Here is a 23,232-nt window from a genome sequence, read left to right as displayed (position 1 = left end):
AAAACTGAGAATTCTAGACATCGAAAATAAAAAGACTGAATTCATCTCCACAAATATCTTCTTATCTTTCAAGAGTTCATGAGAAATGTAAGTTAATAGGCTAAGTAAGAACAGCTAATCTCTTTAGTCATTGATGACTCTTGAAGAATTCATACCTAAGAATTAAAGCAAGAAAAATAACAATTTCTACAGGCCTCTACTGCAGGTTTTTAGAAAACACTTGTTCAGGGGAGCCTTGCCCTGCCTTCCGAAAGGCTGTGACCAACCATCCCCCCACTGGCTCTACAAGCACAAAAACATCTCTCACATTAGACATTCTTCTTGGCTGACCTGTGCTCAGCTGCTAGATCTTAATGCCTAAAAACCCTGCATGCAGGAGGGCATGGCTGCTTATCCACTTAGCCCTGAAAGTTCCCTTGTTAAAACAAATTTTTCTGAAGCCAGATTATGCCTCCATTGGAATAACAATGACATCTTAATAGCTATTGCAGACAGCTCCTTATGAACATCATCTGTTCCTAATGACATCTTCCACCACATAGGAAAGTGAGAGGACAAAAATGTAAAAATTCAGAAATTAAGACAATCTGACACTTACTCTTTTGTAAAGGTAAGGGGTCACAGCAAACATATCCAGCTGCTGCAAGGACTTCTAGAATTACAACTTACGCATGTAAAGTTGCACTAAAAAAGCTACTGAATATACAGCAGGAACAAGCAGCTTAATTATAGCCAACTTATGGTTCAGGAAAACCTGACAGTCTCCTAACTGGGCCTGTATTTACAACAGATTTGAAGTCAAAATGAAAGCACCTGGTTCCTACAGCATAATATAAATCAACTGCTATGAATAAAATTTTCTAAGCAGTTTATTTCCAAGAAAACAGACAGTTAGAACCTTGACAAAAATCTATACCATAAGCATCTCAGATTCCCATTATGGCTCTGTTACACTAAAATGAGGCTATGAACTGCAGTTTCTTATTTCTTTAAAAGATAACGGATACAGTAAGTATTCATGTGACCATTTCAACAGCAGCAGTAAACTCTTCCTGGATTAGATGAGAGCTTGGAATTAGGTCACATACACATTTGTATGCACCTTCACTGTAATCAGAGTAAAGTACACATTTCGAGAAAAGCAAGATTTTTCCACTAGTCAAGCTTCAAAAAAATATGTGATGCATTTCTGCAAGAAAGCACCCAGTCTCACTTTCTCTCTGAAACATGTTCAGATATAACATTCATAAATGAAAGCTGGAAGTAGGACAAGCCAGAACAGAAATAACTGCATATCCACCATGTATTTAGATTTATTTCCAAAAATAACTTTATTACCATAAAACTGCATAGCTTTATTTTTACATCTCTGTCCAGTTTCAAGCTTATTGTAACAATAAAATTTTACCTTAGAAACAGTAGCTTTCACAGCTTTTTAAAGCTTGAATAGTGAAGTAATCAGAAACTGACTTCAGCTAGCAAAGTCCCAGTCTCAAATTTGTATCTCTTTGGAGAGTTCCCCAGTACATTTAATACTTTCTACCATTAGTAAATAATTTTTCTATCATATAACACCCCCAAACTGTGGCTGCACATACCTGAGAAACACCTGTGAACTCTGATCCAACTGAACTGTCTGTAAACTGTGTACCATTTAACAAGACCTGGAAAAAATTGATAGTCCGTTGGTTATAGAAGTTCAGTTTAACGCTGAAAGAGCATTAAAAATATCAAACAACAAAACCCTTCCCTGCATCTGAGGGCTGATAAAACAGCTTTTGAAATCTGAATGATCGTTTGACTGCAGAGATGGAAAGCCCTTTTTCTTTTGTACTAAGTGTTCTACAGATGTGAAAGTTTACAATTTATATATTTTAAACTTCTGCAGTATAGTTTTTTATTACAACTCTGAGATGAAATAACTGATACAGAAAAAAAAGAAGAGTCATAAGCAAAATGCCATTTTTCCTTCTGTGTTTTGATTGTGTTTAGCTTTTAAACTTCTATTGTCAATCGAGACAATTACCAAAGATTCTCGCCTTTTGAAAGCTGAATACAATACTGTTTAGAAAAATACGCAGTGTTAACCAGGAAGACTCTTCCACAGCAAGCCTCCAAATGGCATTCAGCTATTCCACTGAGGCAGCCATCCTCCTGGCCCAGGTTATAATCCATACAGAAACCTCCCAGACATCTCTTCTATGCATTGTTTCTCCACAAGCGTTAGAGAGACTACACCGGATATCATGAGATGCCTTTCATGAGCCCCAAGTGTTTTCATACAGCATTATTTGAGGACAATAAAACAAGAGTAAAGTTAAAACAGTATACAAATTCAAGTCAGTTACAATGAAGAGCCCTCAATCACACTGACTTGAAGAAAATGCATTTAACAAGAAAAAATAATCGGAGACGAAATAATAATAGGAAAATAAAATCAACTATTTTTTTTTATTTTCCCTCTTCTTGAGCACTGTTTTATCTCCTGAATTTCAGCTATAATTTACCACATGCCTCTGTTCCACCTTTCACGTGTTTTTGCTAACCATTTTCACTCTCCAGTTTACCACCTACTGTTGCCCGACATATTTCTAGGACTACTCTACAGACCACACTAAAACCCAGCCTGTTTAACATAGGAACCCCCACATCTTTTGCATTGGATTTACAAAGTTCAGAAAATACTTTTACCCTGCTGCCAAACTAGAAACTCAAACTGGAGCCTCCTCCAGTACAAAGGAGCATCCTTCAATTTCACACATCCCCAGGATTACTGACTGCTCAGTTTACAGAACCAGACAGATTATCACAGAGCCCTCGTCTTCAGATGGATTTTTTTTCAAAGGCTGAGCAGAGAATAAAACAATCTTCCAAGTCACTGCTTGAAAAGATACAAATAAGAAACCACACAATTCCACTTACACAACCTATACTAACTCTGAAGAGTAGGCATTTGAGAGAAAAACCTTATATGCAAGTCAAGCATCTCAGATCTGAACTCATGGGAGCAAAAATGCTGATGTGGAGCAAGTTCCCTATTTTAACTCAGCCCCTTCCCAAAAAATTGAGAAAAAAAATAATTAAATAAATCTTTGGAATTAAAGGAAGTTGTCTTCATCAAGGAAAGAAATCCTCTAGTACTGGAGTTCCACTGGTTATTGGCATGCACATACATTTAAGAACAAAGAAACGAGTAAGGAAGTTTATAATGAAATTGTTATCTGAATGTCACCAAAAAAACAGATTTTTGGGGGTGAGAAATTTAAAAAAAAAAAAAGTCAAGTTTATTCAAAACCATTACCTATTCATTAAGGGAGTACATTTGCCTTCTTTATATTCAAGACAGTGAAAAAGAGAAATGCGTGAGTCATCACATTTATACATGCAGACCTTGAGTGACCAAGCTGAAAGCACTCAGAAACAAAAGCAAAGACAAACAGTAGAAGGTTTCTGTTATCCACTAAATGTCACAGGATGCCAAGACAAAACAGTGAGCATCAGGGACTGCCTCATGGAACAAGTTGTCATGCTACTGACAAAAGAAAAGGCATCTCTTGATCCTAAGCACTGCACGGAATTTGGTTCAAATTATTAGTGTAATACCCCCAGGGTTTAGCAGCAACCTAAGTATCTGTATGAGGAACAAACCACCAAGGAATAAGATGGATAAGAGGGAACCTAGAAAGAATCATCAAAAATTAAGCATCTGTAGGCAATGAGATTTAAGACATTGTATGTGAGGCTTAGAGCAAATTTAGGAAAAAAGAAGAAAGGCACAGAAAGGACTTAAGTGGGGGTGAATAACGACATGACAGGCAAGGGACCAAGATGGCTAAAAAGCATATTAGAGAAAACATTAGAAGAATCTAGTAGAAGTTGTCCAAATGGGGCCCAAACAATAGCAAGCTAAAAAAAGACAGAGAAAAAAAAAAATGAGACAGTGGCACAAATAATTTAAGGAAGTTAGAGGGGAAAAAAAAAACATATAAACTACAAGTAAATTCTTTTTCAAGGCACATGAGGAGCAAGAAGCAGTAGGTAGCCTGACAGGATCATATGGCTAAAGTAAGTGAACACAGATATATTACAAAAATGCTTGAACAAGCTACATGGTCATGGCAGAAACACCAGATTTTTCTCATCTACATGTTCACTATGGAGGAGTTTAAAGATACTCTCCCAGTGAAAGGCTTTCTTATGGAAGATGCATTAGAAGATCTGTTTTGAAGCACGGCACTGCTAGGAGAGAAGTATGGAGCAAACTGAACTAAAAAAATGATCGAACCACCAAGAGTGGATGACACTGAGCCAAGAGTCTTAAGGAAGCTCAAGAACGTTACAGTTGCACTAATAATTTCAGTATGTTAATGACTGCTTTATACTACAGCAGTACCAGAAGTGCAGAAGATCTTTTTTAAAGTATTTATTAATTAAGCTTTCAAAGGACATTCAGGAAACTGCAGTTATCCAAAGTCTGCAGCAAGAAAGTGCTTGAGATGACAAAGTTAACTAATAGCACTAAATTCTTCATGCTACTGAAGAGACTGGAGAATGGCAGAAGGACCTCACAAGATCTAGTTATCAAGCCATATGTTAACAGCTAGAATTCTGTGTGCAGAGATTTAAAGTAGAAATGACTTCTGGACAGCAGTAACTTACTTTTATTTACAGAAAACTTATTTTTACAGTTTCTACACAGTCCTTTACAGTATCCTTCTTAAGGATTTTAAAGTTTTATGTTTTAAAAACCTATTTAATGCAGATAAGTGCCAGAAGAAAGGCTGACATGGATCAGGAACATAGGAATCTCTGCTTGCACTCTTCAACATAATGGCAATGTGTAGCGGGGAATCTTTCTGGCCTTTCTATGAATGTTACTTACAATGGAAAAGATATATGGAAATATTTTCTTGCAAGCGGCTGTCACACTAACTCACCCTCTCTAAAATGTGTCTTTATAAGGAATACACCATTTTGGCACAGTATAACTCATATCAGAAAGTATGAAGACAGTGAGAATCACAGCTTCAAAACCACTCCTCAATTTCATCTGAATGACCTTGAAGAACCAGTTGAACAAATAAAACAAAAGCACTCAACGACTGCCATAATTTGCTCTAATAGCCTGTCACTACCAAAATCAGCCCTTCAGTGGGTTGAGCAACATATTACCAGACAACACATCCTCATCCTTCTCGAAGCTGAAGTCTGATGAAGTCACACAAACATCACGAAAGGGAGAGGGATGTAATGTCTTGGAGAGCTCAGGAGAAGAAAAGCGCAGGAAGATAATTTAGACTTGACTGAACTCCAAATACTTCTACAGGTATGTGATGCTCAAAAAAAATAAATGCAGGACTTAAGCAAATTTCTCATGGGGGAAAACAAGTAGAAAATATTGCACTGATTTTCTCAGGCACTTTAGGAAAGGCACAGACATGAAAAAAATAAAACAAAGAAAAGCCACTGTTACCAAAACACAATTAAAGCTACACTTTATTCTAGAAGGTCCCAATAACACAAAGGTATTCCATACCACTTGAATTAACTCCCTTATTTTTATACAGGGAGGTGAAAAATTAAGTTTGTTGAAACATCTGAGACTACGTATTTTCTGTGTCTGAGTAACACTAAGAGACAGTTACTGCACTTAACCCTGGCTACCCCCAAAAACCCCATCAAGATGTCTTATGTATGCTCTCCTGCTTACACTTTTTAAGCCAAAACCCATTTGCCACAGCTGTTCAGAGCTCGGCCTTCTCCCAGGCTCTTCCAGCCAGCGAGCACACTACAGCACTGCTCTACAGCTTCACACAGAAGCTCTGCCTTGCTTTCCATGCTGCCACCCAACACCATTTGGGTGGCAGCAGTCTCAAGTCACACTCAGTGGTGAAGACCTCCCTCCCCACAGCCTGAGCGAAGCTCTGACTTGGGTGCTCTCCAGTCACAGGCTGAGCTGTTCCTCTTCTCTCCCAGGCATAGCTAAATTGGTCACAGAACTGCTTCTGGCAGATGAGTGATGCTTACAAAATCCTAAGTGATTTTCAGACATGAAGATATATTTCTTTATGCCTTCAGGTCGAAGGATAAGAAACTATCTGATTTTACTAACTAAAAATTAAGGATCCTTCCTCCCTAACTCCAACTGATTTAAGGATAAGCTATTGTGGAAGTCAAATGCATGGATGAGGGAAAGAATAATGATAAATGCACAAGAGAGCAGTATTTCACAAACAGAATCTGACGCAGGACATCTCTGGACTGGAAAGACCTGGAAAGGTACACGGGAAGAGGGTTATTCCACACATGCAATGTAGTTCTCCATTCATCTAGTACCAAGCACTGTCAGACAGGACAGCATGCTGGCCAGACCAATAGCATGACAAGGTCTGGGTTTTTTCTTGCTTTAAACATTGCTCCTGAACATTGTCAATAGTGACTGTAGTCTCTGCCATAACAACAGCCTCTGCAGAAGGTATATTACAGCACTGAAGAGATATTACAATGTAAAAAACAGCAGTAAACCATCACCCCTTATCCATTCCTCAGGCCTTTTTTTTTTTAAGTCCATATTACACCCTGTTAACAGCTGGTATAGCCCAGTTTTTCACAGGAAGAGCAAACTGAAGCAGATAACTTGGCAATATCCTCACTCACAACACATTTCCAGGTTCACTGGCACAGCAACACTCAAACTGAAGCAGCTGTCAGAGTCTGTTACTGTTGCTTTAGCAAAAAAAAAAAAAAAGAAAAAGAATACTCTTTTCACGTAAGTTATACGAAATTTAATCTCAAAGAGCTTTTAAGCAGTAGCTTGCAAATGCGGAAATGTTTGATTTGCAACAGTGGAAAGTGTGGAGATTCCTACTTCTAAATATGCCTTTGGGGTGGGAGGAGGACACAGTGTGTAGATGAATAAAGACTAATAAATAGTTTTGTTACCTGTAACAATAAAAGATGAACAAGCTACTGTAGTACCCCTCCTTGATTTAGAAGCAGGAGTGTTTTAAGAAATCAACATTATAAACATCTAAATTTTTCATGTGATAATCACACATCTCTAGTGAGACTAAACAGAATGCAGTTTTACGTACTAACACACACTTGTTTGCCAGGGAGTCTCAGTATTATATATAGGAGAAACACTGACAGAAAGTGATTATTGATGAGCTGTAAATGTCACCAAAATGGAAAGTTGTGAAGGTTTCCTATGCAAAAAAGATCCTTGTTTTTACTCAGGATGCTGAAGTACCAAACAGAAACTGAAGAATGCAAAGACAGGGTGATGATAATTAAAATTCAAATATCTGTATTAAGGCAGCCAATACTTGATCTTGCCAACAGATTAATTTGCAAACTATCATTCCATTTTATCAATCATGCTATTCTGAGATTAATATTCACACACAAGTTATCTTTTTCCACCCCATCTTGCATTATTCTGGTGTAGTTCACACTCTTTGAGATTAGAAAATTTTTCAGTGAAGAAAATCATATCCACAAACAAGTCAGTGATGCAACAAGTCAGTCCCTTGGTACTCCTACAAAAAGCTTCTGTACTACATGCAACTTCAGAGAACCTTTAAATCTTTATGTCAGTTACCAGGGATATAGAAAAGTGAAGGCTGCAGAAGAACAAGCATTCCAAGGAGTATCACAAGGCATTTGTGACCCTCTTGATACCCAAAATTTTAAATACAAAATCTGAATATTACTCTCAAATATAGCTAAGCTGCCATTTAGTTCTGAAATAATTAAGTAGCAGGAATAAGAGAAGCTGCCAGAAGTTGAACAACAGCTGAGAGTAAAGTGTTGGTGGGAAACATGGCAGAAACCACTGCACATCAGTACAGCTAATGTGTTGACTCAACTCTTACTTACGCTAGTGTCTAATACACAGCACATTTATGTTCAACAGCTATTATACGTCAACAGACATCGTACCAGCGAGCTCAGCCAAATATATAACCATATCACACTGTTCTGAAATAGAAATAAGCCAAAACTCTACTCAAAAGTCAAGGAGTTAAGCACACTGTGGCTGCATATCCCACTCCTGGTCACAGAGGATGTTTGCGGAAACAGATCTGCTGCAGAGCACCAAGTTAGCTGTGAGATATATCAACTAGCTATGATAACCAACGCTGTGTTACTAAAACTGATTTATGTACGATCTTGTCTATATGTACATTTCGATAGAGAGGGTTAGAAATCTTGTGACTGTAAGGCACAAGAGCCCATTGTGTCATACTTAGCCAGAGGGAATTACGTACTCAAGGGCTAATCACAGCACATAGCCTATGAAGGAGGAAGAAGGAATAGAAACGATGCTGGCACTAGGAAAAGATCATTCATCTACCTTGAGAATTCACATACATTTTGTTCATAAAGACAAGCAAAAGGTAAGAAAATGCCAAACAGATAGTACCAATGTTGCACTCAATTACAAACTCAAATAATTGTTCAAGGAGCTAACAAGGCTGTTGTCAAGTAGGTCACTCATTTAGCCCTCCAAAAGGTGAGGTATGATATTACTTCATATTAGGAACAACATATTAAGATAAATCTTTTAAAAGTTAATATATGTTTTGCAACAGATTATTATTATTATATTAATTCAATATTAGGTCCTTGCTATGCAAGCATCTCCACAGAAAATTCTTATGAGCAAAATGGTTTCTATCCCTTCTGACTTGTGCTACTGCTAAAATACGGTTTGTGAGATCCTAGGTAAGTGTCAGTATTAGACAATGAAACAAGCAGTTTTCCTGTTTTCAATTTTCCTCATTATTCATATAAAATCAACAGCATGAGACTTCAATCATTTCAGTGACACTTCTATTGCTATCTTTTTAATGTAGCAACATTGACTTCTCGCCTTTTCTTTATTGAGTAAAATCACACCACTACAGGATTTGACTAACCTGCAAGACAGGTCCTCTGTAGGCTTCCCTTATCCAGCAAGTAATGTTATTAAAACTTATCACTTGGATTTAAGTAAACACAACACTGTATTTCCATAGCTTAATAAAAGCTAGTCTTAAAACAAATTGCTGATGTCAAACAAGATGACAAGCTGAGGGTGGGGAGGCTTAATCTAGAAAGCTTAATCTACATTGCGTATAGATAATAAAGCAAGTTTACTATGAATGACTCAACCCCCCAACAAAATTATTCCTCTCCCACACCCCCAAGATCCAAAACCTGATTTGCTCCTTTTCCAGCAGTAAATCCCTTAGGTTCTTCGATATGAAGTCAAAATGTCAAAAGAATTTCCAACAGAAACAAAAATTATGTCAAAGGAAATACTTTTCCCAGCTGAAGCCTTTCTTCTTATAGATGTTCAACACAGGGAGAGAAATTATAATAAGTACAAGCAGGAGGCATACACTAGACTTGTTCAAAATGACCAAAAATTTTAGGCTTATAGCAAAAGTTATGAGGGAAGTTGGGAGTTGGTGAGGAGGCTGTCTCCATCTCGCCTATTTTGGGAGATAGCCTAAAAAAGACCCAAGATGACAGGTCTCAACTACCTCCTCCTAAAAAGTCAAGACTAAGTAACCTGGCCAACAAGTTACTTACTGCCTAGTGCCAAAAAAACTTTTAATAAGATACAATTATTTACAGGCTTATCATACGGTTGGGGGACAAGTGGGTAAGTCACCTGTACACAGCCCTGGTTTTCAGCATAAAGCATAAAATCAGTAGCTGCAGAAAGTTAAAGGCATTCTCAACTCCCTCTCCCCCCACCTTTGTAAAAGTGGTGGTCATGCATTTAGCATGTGCTGGATCAAATAAATAGATAACCAAAAAAAAACCCCCAAAAAAACCAAATCAGTGCAAAAACTCAATGTAATCAAGGTTTTGCTTTCAGTACGACCAGGCACGCACACAAAAAAGCCTCAAAAATAGAGCAGGGAGGAAGGAAATCAGACAGCTCTGAAAAATGCAGAATAGGAAGAAAAATGGTCTTATTTTTACTTCTAGTTCTTTAAGGGCTCAACTGATTATTTACCTGCTGCATCTTTTCTCCTGCGGGTGCTCAGAGCCAAGATACAACAATTCTGCTGCAGCACAGTAATCAGAACAGACTGAAGTCTGAAGACCTACTTAATTTCACAAACCCACCAAACCCTCACTGACAAAAGGCTATAGTCGGAAACACAGTCAGATTAAATGACATAAGCTGAAAACTCATGCCTGAAACTATCCCGGGAAGGTTTTTTTCAGTAGTACCTCAAAGACAACTTTGAAGTGGTACTTTTAAAAGAACACTGATATTATTCTGTAATGAGTTTTAAGGGAGCAACATCTATACTATGCGCTCTTCCTCCCACACATTCTTCAATAGCACACTCAGTTTTACTTTTAGCTGAATCAATCTACATCCTTCAGGAAATGAGCACCTGTTAGGAAATAAGGAGTTCACAGGTTATAGTGGCACAATATGAAACTGTCAGCACACACACAAAAAAGCTCTGATCTCTAGAGGAACTAGGAAGCATTCATTAGCCAAAATTTAAGAAATGAAACTCCAATCTGTATCCCATTATAAGACAATGATCTACAAACGCTTTTTAACTGGAAGTTAAAGCAAAGTTATACTCAAGAGGTTCTCATCTATTTTATTAAACAAGGACAAATTAATTCCTTGGATGTCTGAATGAAGCAGACTTAAACTATTCATTCCATTAAATTTACAGATAGGTATATTCATTCCTACCTCAAACACTGCAATACCCCCCCCCCCTTCTTTTTAAGTCTGAGGTGACAAGTAATCACTATCAAATAGTACCCCAAGAAAAAAATAAAAAATACAAAATACACAGTTACTTTGTAGAATGAAGTGTCCAGACCCTACCAGAAGTCCAGCTGTGCCCTGCAGACACTCCAAGTTGAATTCCACAATTAAAACCAAACCTACATAAACTGTACTTAAGAAAAATATCTCAGCACTGCCTGGCACATGATCTCATGAAATTTGTGTTAACAAAGGCAAAAGACCTTTCTGAATTAATTCCTGTTTGGGTGCTTTTTCCATATGATATAATCCACTGTAATCCCTATTTAAAGATTTCAAGTAGCAAATCATATGAACCTGGGCTCAGAACTGATTAGCAAATTTCACTATTTTTGTTTACTCTCCATCATCATTTTTCTTCTGTTCTGTATTCAGATGCTTCAATCTGAGGAGCCATTTATTCCTACCTTCTGAGAAACTGGAGTTAAAAAATAGCCCTAGGAAGTCAGGACACAATTATCATGGTCCTTCCTACTAGGAAGTCACGAGAACTGGTATCCAGAAGAAATCCCTGCTGGATGCCAAATAACCTCCCTAACTCCTCCATCTGATACCACTGTGAAGATTCAAAGACCAGACTAGTCTTTTTTTAATACATAGAATATCACAGAATATCAATGGAATACCACAGCTAGGTACAGGCCATACGCACAGCCAACCCAAAGGTCAACCTATCTAGGTAAGTCACATGAAATTTGGCAACACTTGCATCAATACTGTTTGTTTGTGGCACATGAACAAACACTGACTTTCCTCAGTCAGCTGAGAACTCTTATCCTTCTAGAAGTTATTATGTCCTCTGGAAGCTTTATCAATTAAATTTCACATATTCTTCCAAGCCAGCATTGTCACAGTTCCCTGTAACCCACTGTCCTGGGTTCAGCAGTAGCAGTCATTTTTTCTTCTTCTTGGTAGCTGGTGCAGTGCAGTGTTTTGACTTTCAGCTCGGGAACAGAGCTGATAACAAGCGATGTTTTGGTTTGGCCAAGGACTTTGTGAGCCTCATGCTCTGCCAGGGAGGAGGAGGAGCCAGGAGGAAGCAGAGACAGGACACCTGACCCAAACTGACCAAAGAGGTATTCCATACCACAGCACGTCATGCCCAGGATGTAACTGGGAGTTAGCCGGAAGGGCTGGGAGACTGCAGGGTTGGAGGAGGTATCGGTCAGAGCTTGGTCGGGCTGGGGGGGCGAGTTATCGGTCGGCTGGTGGTGAGATGATGTATTCTCTTCCCTTGTTATTTCCTTTATCATTATTATCATTGGTGGTAGCAGTAGTGATTTGTGTTATACCTTAGTTACTAAACTGTTCTTATCTCAACCCGTGGGAGTTGCATTCTTTTCGATTTCCTTCCAAGTCCCTCCGAGAGCAGGGGGAGGGCGGAAGTGAGCGAACGAATTACCTGACTGGGTTTAAACCACGACACCCACTAGCAATACAGCCAGTTGCAATCAGTAACTGAAAGTTTTCCAAGCTACCACCAGCCATCCCTGTGGCCCTGCACATTCATTCTCAAGGAAGACGCACAGTTCCAAGGAACAGTTATCAATGCCATAGCGAACTTGTGCTGACTGAAGTCTCTGGTAGTTAATAGTTAATTGCCTTCCAGCAGAGACAGACCGCTACAGGAGAAAGCAACAGATTCCTGAAGCCATGCAAAGTGTCTATGCTTGCAAGTCCCATCTTGTCATATGAACTTCCTTTAAACCTAAACCCATCTGTCTCATCTTACAGAAAACTTAAAAGTATCTGAATCACAATTTACACCATACTTAAATCCATAAACACGTATTAGAAAAATATATATCATCTATCACACTGAAATTCACACTCTATGCAGTAAATGAAAGATACTGCCCTTGGGTGGCAGGGAATAGAAGTGTAAATCTGTACTTGCATCCAACTGTCGAACTTCGGTTTGTTAACTACAGCATCACTATTTGTACATGTGGGCAGCCTCAGCTAGTGAGCCACTGCCTCACAGCATCATAAATAGACAAAAAAATAACTTCCAAAATAAAACTTTTAATTTTTGCATTAAAAATCATGTTTAAAAATATATCTATATTTAAGCTTAATGGAAGGAGTAAGTTAGAATAGAAATATTACAGCTTTGATAGTGTACTGAAGCAATGACACTTCAGCAAAGAAATGGTGAAGATGGGAAGAATCAAAGCCCTATGTTTTGAAGTAAAAATGAAATACAAACCAGAAAGCTGCAAACCATGACATCAGCTTGTGCTCACCTGTTGTTTGGGTTTTTTTTGTAATTATACCTTCATTATTCTCAAAGAAATCTGTTTCTAAACAGAACAAAACCCAAACTACACTAAATATGAAGCTCTCAGCTCTTAAACTGTGTGCAACCAAGAAACTACAGCATGCCTATTCTTGTGCAACCAACTGCTTGGCTAAATAAGACCAGCTATTCAGATTAAAGCCAGCACTGATTAATATCCCCATCTTCATTTATACATTGGCATTGCACTGACCTGAGGTACTGCATGTAAACTGAAAAACGTTATTATAAATCAGGTATTTTTAAAAAGTACCACTGTTCACATGCATATTTAATGATCTGTACTGATAATTCTGTAACTTCTTCCCTTTCATCTTATTCAAATAATTATTCATACTTTACATTTCCAACTGTCAGAATTTCTGAATTCCTAGCTCCAAATCCAGCAATTTTGTATCTTAAGGCAACATTTAAAAAAATAATAATAATCAGAGCTACTGACAAGTTTCTCGTGCTGTATTTGCCAGCAAATTTCCTTTCTGAGATTAATTCTCTATGAAGATTTGGAAGTAAATGGGGAGGAAGGATTTGGTTATACCAATGGCTTATTCTCATCCCTAAGACTGTGAAAAGGAAACATGATTCCAAGATGAATCCCACTGATTTCAAGAGACACTTGAAAGTATTAGTGCTGCCTCACAGCCCTCTGGAGGAGACCTCATTTGGTCAACCACCTTCAAGAAACAACTAAATGGAATAGACATGGTGACAGCTAAACAGGGCTGTCAGCAAGAGGCTTGTGTAGTTTAGTGAAGCAATGAAGTTCCCTCCTGAATGCACTGGGCATGGGTGGAAGACAACAAAACTGAGAACCGGGAAAGCAAAGTAAGGTGTCCTGGGATTCATTCAGACTGAAGTAAAATAATATCAGTCACAGCACAAAAGACGTGAAGCAGAACTGAAGATAGAGAGAGTGAAGATGTATTTCAAGTGAAGTTTAATCAGCTAATGAAAGACATTTTATGGTATTTCTACAAATAAGCAGTACCAAAAAACCTGCCCAGATTCCTTCACATTTTTATTACCATTCACATGAAAAGCTTTGCAGTTGCCCAAATACATTAGCAACCCAGCTGTAATGTATGAACTGCCTTTGTCTTCTGGGTGTTTTTCTTCACAGCAAGGGAGATGAAGGGAAATTTGCCTACCGTAGTTTTGATAAGGTTCTTATATATCTTTTAACACTGCATTTAAGAAGCAGGAGGGAAAAAAAATAGTATTTTAAGTTTTGTGTACAGGTATGAACAATTTGCAAGATAAAGCAAACTTGAAAACCTGAAACCAAATTAAAATCAAATTTAATATTAAACCATAAGGGGAGGAGGAAATCATGTCTTTTACTGGCTGAATTATAGTAATTAATTGTATTTAAAGAGTTTTCTGCATGGCATTAAATGCTATTCCCTAGTTGACAAGTGAAATGGCAGAAGGAATACAAAACAGAACTAATTCACGCATGGACAAGCTTAGACTTGAGTGAAAAAAAAGACTTAAGTCTGTAATACCCAGAGGTGCAGTCACCAAGAACCCAGGCTCCCCAGGGGAAAAGGGAGGGAAGGAGGTTTTGTTTTTATTACACACATCACAAATTCTTTAGGAGCACATATTTCAAATGCAATACTTCTCTTCTTTGTAGCTAAATATGACACAGCAGAACTGAGCCAATCCACCTCCTACCAGGATTCTGCCTTTCCTGTACAAAAAAAAAAATAATTCAACATTTTTCCAGCAATTATGCAGCCACATGTGCTTAAAAAAAAAAAAATAAATCAAAAGCTAATAATGAAGACAATTCAAGCATTTCTTTTCCCAAGTACAATGGCCAAAAGTATTCTGAGCAGGTAGTTAGAACGCCCCTGAAATTCTCTCAACTAGCCCTAACAGGTAATAACCATGCTTATACACCTTTTTCCTAGTAGAGATTTAATCTGTTGTTTATACTTTAATCCTGAACAGAAATACGTAAAATGAATACGAATATGCAAAACAAAAAAGCCTAAAACATGCCAGCACTTTCCCTATGAACAGTAAGGAACATTCATCCAAAGGCAAGTTTAAGATGCCTTTAGATGAATTAATTCCTAACATTTAGGAATTAATTACTTGACTATGTAGCTTCAATGACACAACTGTATATGCTCTATTCCAGAAATGACGTTACAAGAAAATTACCTCTCCTGGTATCTGGTAAAGGGTTAAACATACTCACTCATGACAGCAAAATCTCCTAAAATATTAAGTAAAGCCATGAATGGGAGTGTACATTTTCAGAAGGATCCACCAAATATAATTTCTAAAGCTAGCCATGTTTTTCCCATAACAGAGAAACAGAAATGTCAGGCAAAGTGCATACATTATACTCACACGACACAGACAATACACCGCAGAGAAATAATTCTCCAGTTATAAACCCTTTCAATTCTGCAAAACCCAGCATCAATATGAAGCAAAGTCCTAGTTTAACAGCTAGACTTAAGAGCAGTCAGTAAAACTATGGGAGAAGACACAGTTCTGATGTTAAAGCTTACTTGCTGCATCCAAAGGTTATGTTATTAACAGTTCACTACAAACTTAATAAAACCACATATTACATTAATGGCCACAGCAGATTACCTCAGTCTTTGCGTTTCATTATCCCAGCTCTACATGTCCACGGGACACAAATACATCACATGATGTATTAAATTTCTTATGCCTACATGAAATGCACTGCTTAAATGTAACACAGGAGGTGCTTCAACCACCACTATGGGAGAGATCAGAAATTTACTGAATTAACTGAGGAGAGATGTAAATCTTGAAGTCCTCTGACCCAAGCATCTGATTTACTGATGCAATTTAAGAAGCAGAGATGGGAGAATTCAGGGGAATCTCCTCACCAAAAGGCAGCAATTATCACAGCAGAAAGCCAACCATGACCCCAACATTCATAACCAGAATAAAAAAAAAAAAAGTGTCATCTTCAAAACTCTCATCTCAAATATTTCCTGACTCAAAGATACAAGGACTATATCGAGAGAGTGAGCCAAACCTAAGTCCTAGACTGGATTTGTAGGAACACTTGCTTATATTTCCTATACTGAAGAGGATGACAAGGAAAACAACCAGCGCAGTAAATCCTTCATTATAGATTGTCTTTGAAAGTGGTTTTGGGGGTTTGGGGCACTAAGGAGAAGCAGGAGGCAGCTGAGCTGAGACATTTGTGATTGCAAGGCCTTTAGGGTGATCTATGAAGAGACTGTCAAAGACAAAGGCAGCTAAACAGCTGTATCACAAAAAGTGCCATGGAGAGCAAGCTGTATGATGGCCCTACCCAGGGATACTGCTCCAGTCGTTCAGACCCCAGAAAACAAAAGTGCTTGTACAAAGCAACTTTAGTTAGAGGAGCAGAAATCACATATATCAGGTCTAACCAACAGGAAGATGAGCACCATATTTTAGGTGACACAGAAAGCTGTTCTATTTTCATTCATCACTGTCCACATGGGTACTGGTTACACTGCGAGTACCCATCAAGAATGACTAAGCAGCTCCCAGTCAGCCCGTCATATACTAACAGTGTCAGGAACAAACTTATCCTGCAGACAGCCCTGTGTGTTTGAAAATGTGATCAGAGGATAACTTTGGCTTCCCTGATCATGTAATGAGGTTCCACTTGCTGGTAGGTGAGAATGGAAGACTTCAAAGGATTAACACACATAAGAAGCTCTTTCTGCTTGTTAACTTGAATGAAGAATATTTTATAACTGGATCACAAGCAAAATATCAAGAGTCCAAAGATGATATACCAGGGCAACCTGAACAAGAGCCTAAAAGTAAGAACAAGTAATTATTCACACAAAGTTCATAAGAAACAAGCAACTAATCCCTTGGTCTTAGAGGTATGCATACTAATGCATGAAGCATGAGGAAAGGAGCTAGAATTCTCTGAATGTGATCAAGACTATGATCCTCTCTGTAAAAGTCTATCCCCGGCTGGAATACTAAAAGAAACAGAATACAGACAGTTCATAAAAACCCAAAACAAAACTAAACAACACAAAACCAAACCATCAAGGCAAAACAAATTCAAGTGCCCATGAGTGTCATGCCCTTAATCTAAAGGGCATAAACATCACAAATACAGGGAGAAGTATCTTGGAAGTCTGCAAATAATATAAGGAGGTAAAGCATGTAAGTGCTATCTAGCTGCAAGCTTACTGCAAACCATCAAAAATTGTGGACAGAGAGATGATGACTTTTCTGAGCAGGCAGAAAAGTGAAGAAAAGCACAGCACTTTTTGTTACATGGAGATACTAAGAACCTAGGCACCTACTGAGAACTGAACGTAGAACTCCAGCAAGGGTTCAAGGAACTTACTTTTTTAAAACATAGAAAGCAACCACAGACTCTTCCTTTAGCTGCAGCCAGCAAGAAAGAAGCGTTTGACAGTAAACAATGAGACACAGTTTCACTGGAAGTGAACCATCAAATCAATGGTTACTTAAGACGGAAAGGAAGGAAGAACAGCAAGAGACAGATTTAACATCATTAAATAAGAGCTCACAGAAGGCAAGATTAAGGCAAGGAAAATCTAATTCTCAAACGACACAGTAGAAACAAGTTCAAGAAAACCAAGCACAGCAAGAGATTCAAAAACAAAGCAAGAGAACGACAACTCAGAAAACACACATAGAAAGGGATTAACAAGTATAACAATAGCAAGAGAATCAATGGAAAAGGCTACAGGGAAAAAAATGAAGTAATTTGCACAAAACAGCTTGAGACAGCTAAGAAATCATCCTATCAGTACACTACTACTACTAAGAGAACTTATTCATTACTGAAGAGGGCAAACAGATTAAAGAACAAGTTCATTTCTTGTTCTTCATTAATTTGCCCAAACGAAGAACAAGTCCTCGCTAAAGAGATCAACCGCAAGCAGGTGACTAGCAAACTAAGCACAAATAAATGGGTAAAAACACCAACACAGGCTCAGCCTATTTTTGGAAATAGCCATAATTACATTTTTTTCCAAGTTGGCTGGATCTGATAACATTCAGCCAAATCGCTCAGGAAATCCTCTGAGCTGTCTCAAAACCAATAATCCTATCTTTGAAACTCATGGAGCATACCTGAGATCAGCTTAGAAAAACGCAAACCATATAAGCTTTCTTAAAGCAAATACACAACCTCACCCCTCGAAACAAAACGAAAAGAAAACAAAACTGAGGGAGAGAAAAGGGACAATGAAGGGAAGAAACACCTGAGGAATAATACTGGCTTGTCTTCAGTTCCCAGAGAAGTTAATCAAATATATTCAAACAAGTCTTTTTAAGCACTTAGATGATATGGAGATGAGGAACAGCCACCCTGGATTTGTCAAAAATGAGCCATGTCAAACCACTACAACTTTCTTCCATGACAGTTAAACAGGGGAGAAAGAATAAATGTCATGATTTATTTGATTAACATTTGTGACAATCTTAATTACTGAGATTTTCTCATAGCCAAACTAAAAAGAAAGATTTTACTAGAACTACCAAGTATTTCCAAATAGACATAGGTGACTATATGCAAAAGAGGAGTCAACAAGGTCAAGACAGCTGGAAAAAAGCTAATGCTACCTTGGGATGTATAGCTTATGTGACACATGACATAATCCTTCCACCTAATACTGCTCCAGTAAGTCTCAGAGGAACAACTGCAAATCATTCTGAACACAGGTCTTCAAACCAGACAGGAACAGTTGGAGAAAAGCCACAGGAGAACAACTACCAGATGTAGCCAGTATTACCTGCCAGGAAAGGCTGGAAGACCTGGGGACACCAAGCTTACAGATACACCAAAGAGAGGCAGAGTCAGTCCTCTGTATCCCCAGCAAAGATAACAAGCAAAAAAGTGCAGCAAGTGAGATTTCTCTGTGCAATAGAAAAATAACAGCAAAGTTTTAAGGACAAAGAGATAGACTGCTTGGTGAGGCTGCGGAGCCTTCATCATCAAGGTCATTTTAAGAGCAAGTCAGACAAACAAGTGACAAAAGTATCATCAGCACTGTCTCCACTGGCCAGAAGAAGGGCAAATGAACGTGATTAAAAAAAAGGAATGAAACTTCAAGTCAAGATTTTACAGCACTGATAAGAGATTCTGGAATATTACATTTAGCTCTGCTATTGAACTTAAGAGAGTTTTGAAAATGCAGAAGAAACCAAAGAACTACCAGAGACCCAGCATACATGCCAAGAATAATTGAGAGTCTAATGAGTTTTGATTATTAAAAAAGCAGTTGTTGCAGTAAACAGGTACCTTCACAAGAATAAAACATCAGGTTCTAATGGGCTCTTTAACAAGAAAAATCCCCAAGAACTATGACCTGTTCAACAAGGATACATGAAATTAAAGACAGGTGTTTCAGCAAGATTGTAGCAGAGCATTTTTGCAGAGAGTAAGCAGCTATCAGAGTAGCTGCAAGCCTGGCTACTTGGCTAGCGTGAGATTTAAGTGAGGTAAAGCAAGCACAGTTAAATGAGCATGGTTATGAGCAGAGCTCTGAAAGATGATAGGCTGGATTTGTCTCTGCTTCCCTGAGTGTAACTACAAAATAATTAAAAAAAAAAAAAGAAAAAAACCCAAAACAGTATTAAAGAAAATTAATTGTAGTTTTCACACAAATCATACAACAGTTTGAGTTGGAAATGTCCTTAAGATCACCCAGTTCCAACCCCCTGCCATAGGCAGGAATGCCTCACACTACACCATGCCGCCCAAGGATCTGTCCACCCTGGCCTTGAACAGTGCCAGGGATGGCGCATTTACTACTTCTTTGGGTAACCAGTGCCAGTGTCTCGCATCAAGGTAGATACTGGTCAATACTGTTGTCCATTACTATTTTAAATGAAGATAAAAAGCTCTATAATCAGTGGAGTCTTCCCAAGGCATTTCACAAAAGGGAAAAAAAAAAAAAACGTGCCACAAAGCAAAACTTCCCTGGTAGCTACCCAGCTCCAACACACCTCTGTGCTCAGACCACCTGCCTGCTCAGCGCCTCCTCACCAGTTACCCAAGTGCATGCTCTCCCTCATGAATGTGCAAGTGTGATTAGGAAGGTGGGAAAAAAAGCCCAATGAGAAGGAGAAATCCACCCAGCAGCGGCAGAACACAACAGCCATTCTTTATGCCTTTCCCACCAGGGTCACAGTGAACTTGAAAGGAAATTACATTGGATAGGCTTACAAGTAGGCCAACTAGATCAGGATGTCTGGCTTGCCAGAATGAGGAGCTACCAACATCCTCCCTGTTCACTGATGTCGATCAAATTTTGCTTCAGAGGAAAGGAAGGATTGCCATGTAATGGAGGGTCAGACACAACAGGTGCCAGAAGACATCTTCTTCCAGTGATCCTCCCACGGTTTAACGAAAGGGATTCGTGCTCCACTAAACCCCAGTAAACCCCACTAAGCAGAGACACCTACAAAAGAGATAATCACCAGATGTAATTCCTCCCTCTACTAACACTTATTAATAGATTATTCCTTTATTTATGCAAACTCTCTCATGTCATAGACAGCCCCCTTACAAAATATCCAGTTTGGTGAAAAAGATGAAGACAAGGACACTAAAAATTTACTAGTCATAACTACAAAGCCTTGAAAGCATTGATGAAGGTAGAGGCCACTGCACCTACTTCTTTAGCCAATCATAAGTTAATACAAACACTAAAAATCCCCTTTGCATGTAGCTTCAGAAAGTTAAATTATTCAAGCAAACTATACAAAAGAATGGATTTGCAGAAGTGTCACATTTAGGACAATGGAAGCAAAATAAAACAGTGAAGACTGACTTCCTGCTACAAGAAGGAAATACATGAGTCAAACCACAGAAAATCTTTTCTCTTTTGAAGAATTCCTCCTTAACGTGGGAAAACAATTAAAATGTAAAAATACAATTATTTGGGAATGATTTTTTAATATTAGGGCAATCAGATCAGTATCCTCATATTACATAACATTGCATACTATGTATCAGCCATTTCACCCAGCCAAGACTTCACAGAAAAAGCTAATGATGCGGATGTTGACTTTCAAGATAATCACAAATATTAACAGAAGTGGGAATAACTTTAAAAGATATTTCTAGTCTCCTCAATATAAGGCAGGTCTAGCACTGCTTAGGATCCGATAGGCTTTAAGAGAAAATAGATACGGACTACTACAAACTTTCACTGCTGAGTTGTCAAATCGTCAGAAGTACTTACTGACTGTGAGGCTGAGGCAACCTCACTAACAGGTAACATCATTAGGTGCAACCTGCTGACTCCAGTTTGTTTCAGAACTGCCTTCAAACTTACATTTCTGTGTCCTTAGTCACAAGCCAAGCACTCATTCCGGCTCCTACTGAAAGCTCTTGCACTTAAGGAATAAATTCCCATAGGCCATTACTAGCAATGTTTTAACACATTCCTGGGGATCAGAACAATCCCTATACCTCACCCTATCACTAGATTTTTCACCTGATTAAAAATGAAAGTATAGCCTCAAAATTACTTTACATATTGACAAAACATATTCCTCTTGATTCTTCTTATGAAGACATAAGATACAGCCATGAAGTTTAACAAACATGCAACAAGCAGTCTAAATAATATTCAAAGCATGTGTGATTAAGTATCATGATTTCCCCATGGTTCTAAAAAGCAGAAAGCTGGGTTGCCAATGACAGCACTTCTGAAAACATTAAATAATAATTAATATTTAACTTAATTACTATGCAATGTTCCTCAGTACAAAGTTCCTCCTCCTCCTCCGTAAGGTTTCAAATTTATAGCTAAGTGGCGGATACTGTACAAGTATGGTAGCCTGTTTTCAGGAGAGAAAAAAAATCTTTTTTTTTTTTCACTGAATTAATAAGAATCTTTTACTTAAGCAATATATACCTGAAAATTCTGGAAGTTTAATTTTGTCCACATTTAACCACATGGTTCAGACTCTAAGCCAGTTATGACACTAACAAAAAACAAACAAACAAAAAAAATACCCCAAATAAACCCTTCCAAACCACTCTGCTTTAGTCTGCTACTGCCTCAAATCAGAGAAGACACCACTACAATTCCCTACAGACTCCCTGAAAAGAAGCACAGAATGACAGTCTAGTAGAGATGAATCTTGGGAGTAACTAGGAGAAAGCAGTCAAGATAAAACTGCAAAGTTTCTTCTGACAGTAAAGGAGTGTTATATCTTTTGCTGAGTGACAAAATAAAACCTTAATTCATCTGAAGCCCATTCCAGTGAAGATTTGGTTTCAACTACACATTATCTATGGCCATATAGATAACTTACGGGCATTAACATAAAGTGGTGAAAAACTTCTAGTGAACCCCAGCTAAACCACTAACTTGCCATCTGTTGTGGCAGCAGCTTATTGAAGATAAGCAGCCTGGAAGCATTATGGCAATTAAGAAATCTTTTGGTCCTTAACTCCAGCACCAATTAAACACTAAAGTCTGACAGAACTGTCCTGTGCCTCAGAATTGCCTTTTAAAACAAACTCTGCTGTTCCCAATGACTAGGTTCACTGCAAGACCCAGTGTGGTGAAGAACCTTTAAACATTTACTCAGTTACTTTTGTCCAAGAGCTTCAACACATATGTACCTGTTCCCCTAATCCAAACAAAATGTACGTCCACACATACAAAGTATTTACTTCATGCCTACACTTACATAACAACCTCATTAATCCACATTCAAAAATGCCATGTTTTCAAAAGCTTGGATACATGCACACACATGTTCTCAGTCACGCATCTGTCCATGACAGCGTCTCTGGGCTTGCGCCAGTCAACATCAGTGTTATCCAAATTCAGAGCCTCATATCCATCTCTGTGAAACACTCCCTACAACAAGTTTGAAACAGTCAACTATTGAGCTTTATATGGTTATAGAGCTTGAAAGAGGTGCAGTAACCTTTTGTAATATTCACAAACTAACCAAAGTCTCTCTATGAAAACATGTTAACTCAAGGTATTGTTAAATCTCACTTTGGTTTGTTGCACCAACAACCAATGGAAAAAAAAAAAACACTTAATATTAGAAAACAGCTGAAATGCCCTTGCGACAGTTCAGTGGTAGCACTTCCTTCTCAGCTGTGGATGAGGTC

General features: G+C 38.2%; 1 protein-coding gene across 3 annotated transcripts in view; it reads right to left on the bottom strand.

The window, feature by feature from the left end:
* The window catches only part of FAM193A (family with sequence similarity 193 member A), a 79,896-nt gene that overhangs the window by 45,854 nt on the left and 10,810 nt on the right, over positions 1-23,232 (bottom strand). For all 3 annotated transcript variants that reach the window (XM_062638678.1, XM_062638676.1, XM_062638677.1), the window contains exon 2: positions 1,599-1,664. In XM_062638678.1, the coding sequence (XP_062494662.1) occupies positions 1,599-1,664 (66 nt within the window). The remainder of the gene's footprint in view (positions 1-1,598; positions 1,665-23,232) is intronic.

Source organism: Pezoporus occidentalis, unplaced genomic scaffold (assembly GCF_034315485.1).
Source record: "Pezoporus occidentalis ecotype Australia unplaced genomic scaffold, CSIRO_AGI_Poc_V1 ctg58, whole genome shotgun sequence".
NCBI classification, from domain to species: Eukaryota; Metazoa; Chordata; class Aves; order Psittaciformes; family Psittacidae; genus Pezoporus; species Pezoporus occidentalis.
The sequence above is the reverse complement of the archived record's forward strand: the minus strand, read 5'-3'. Positions and strand labels throughout refer to the sequence as shown.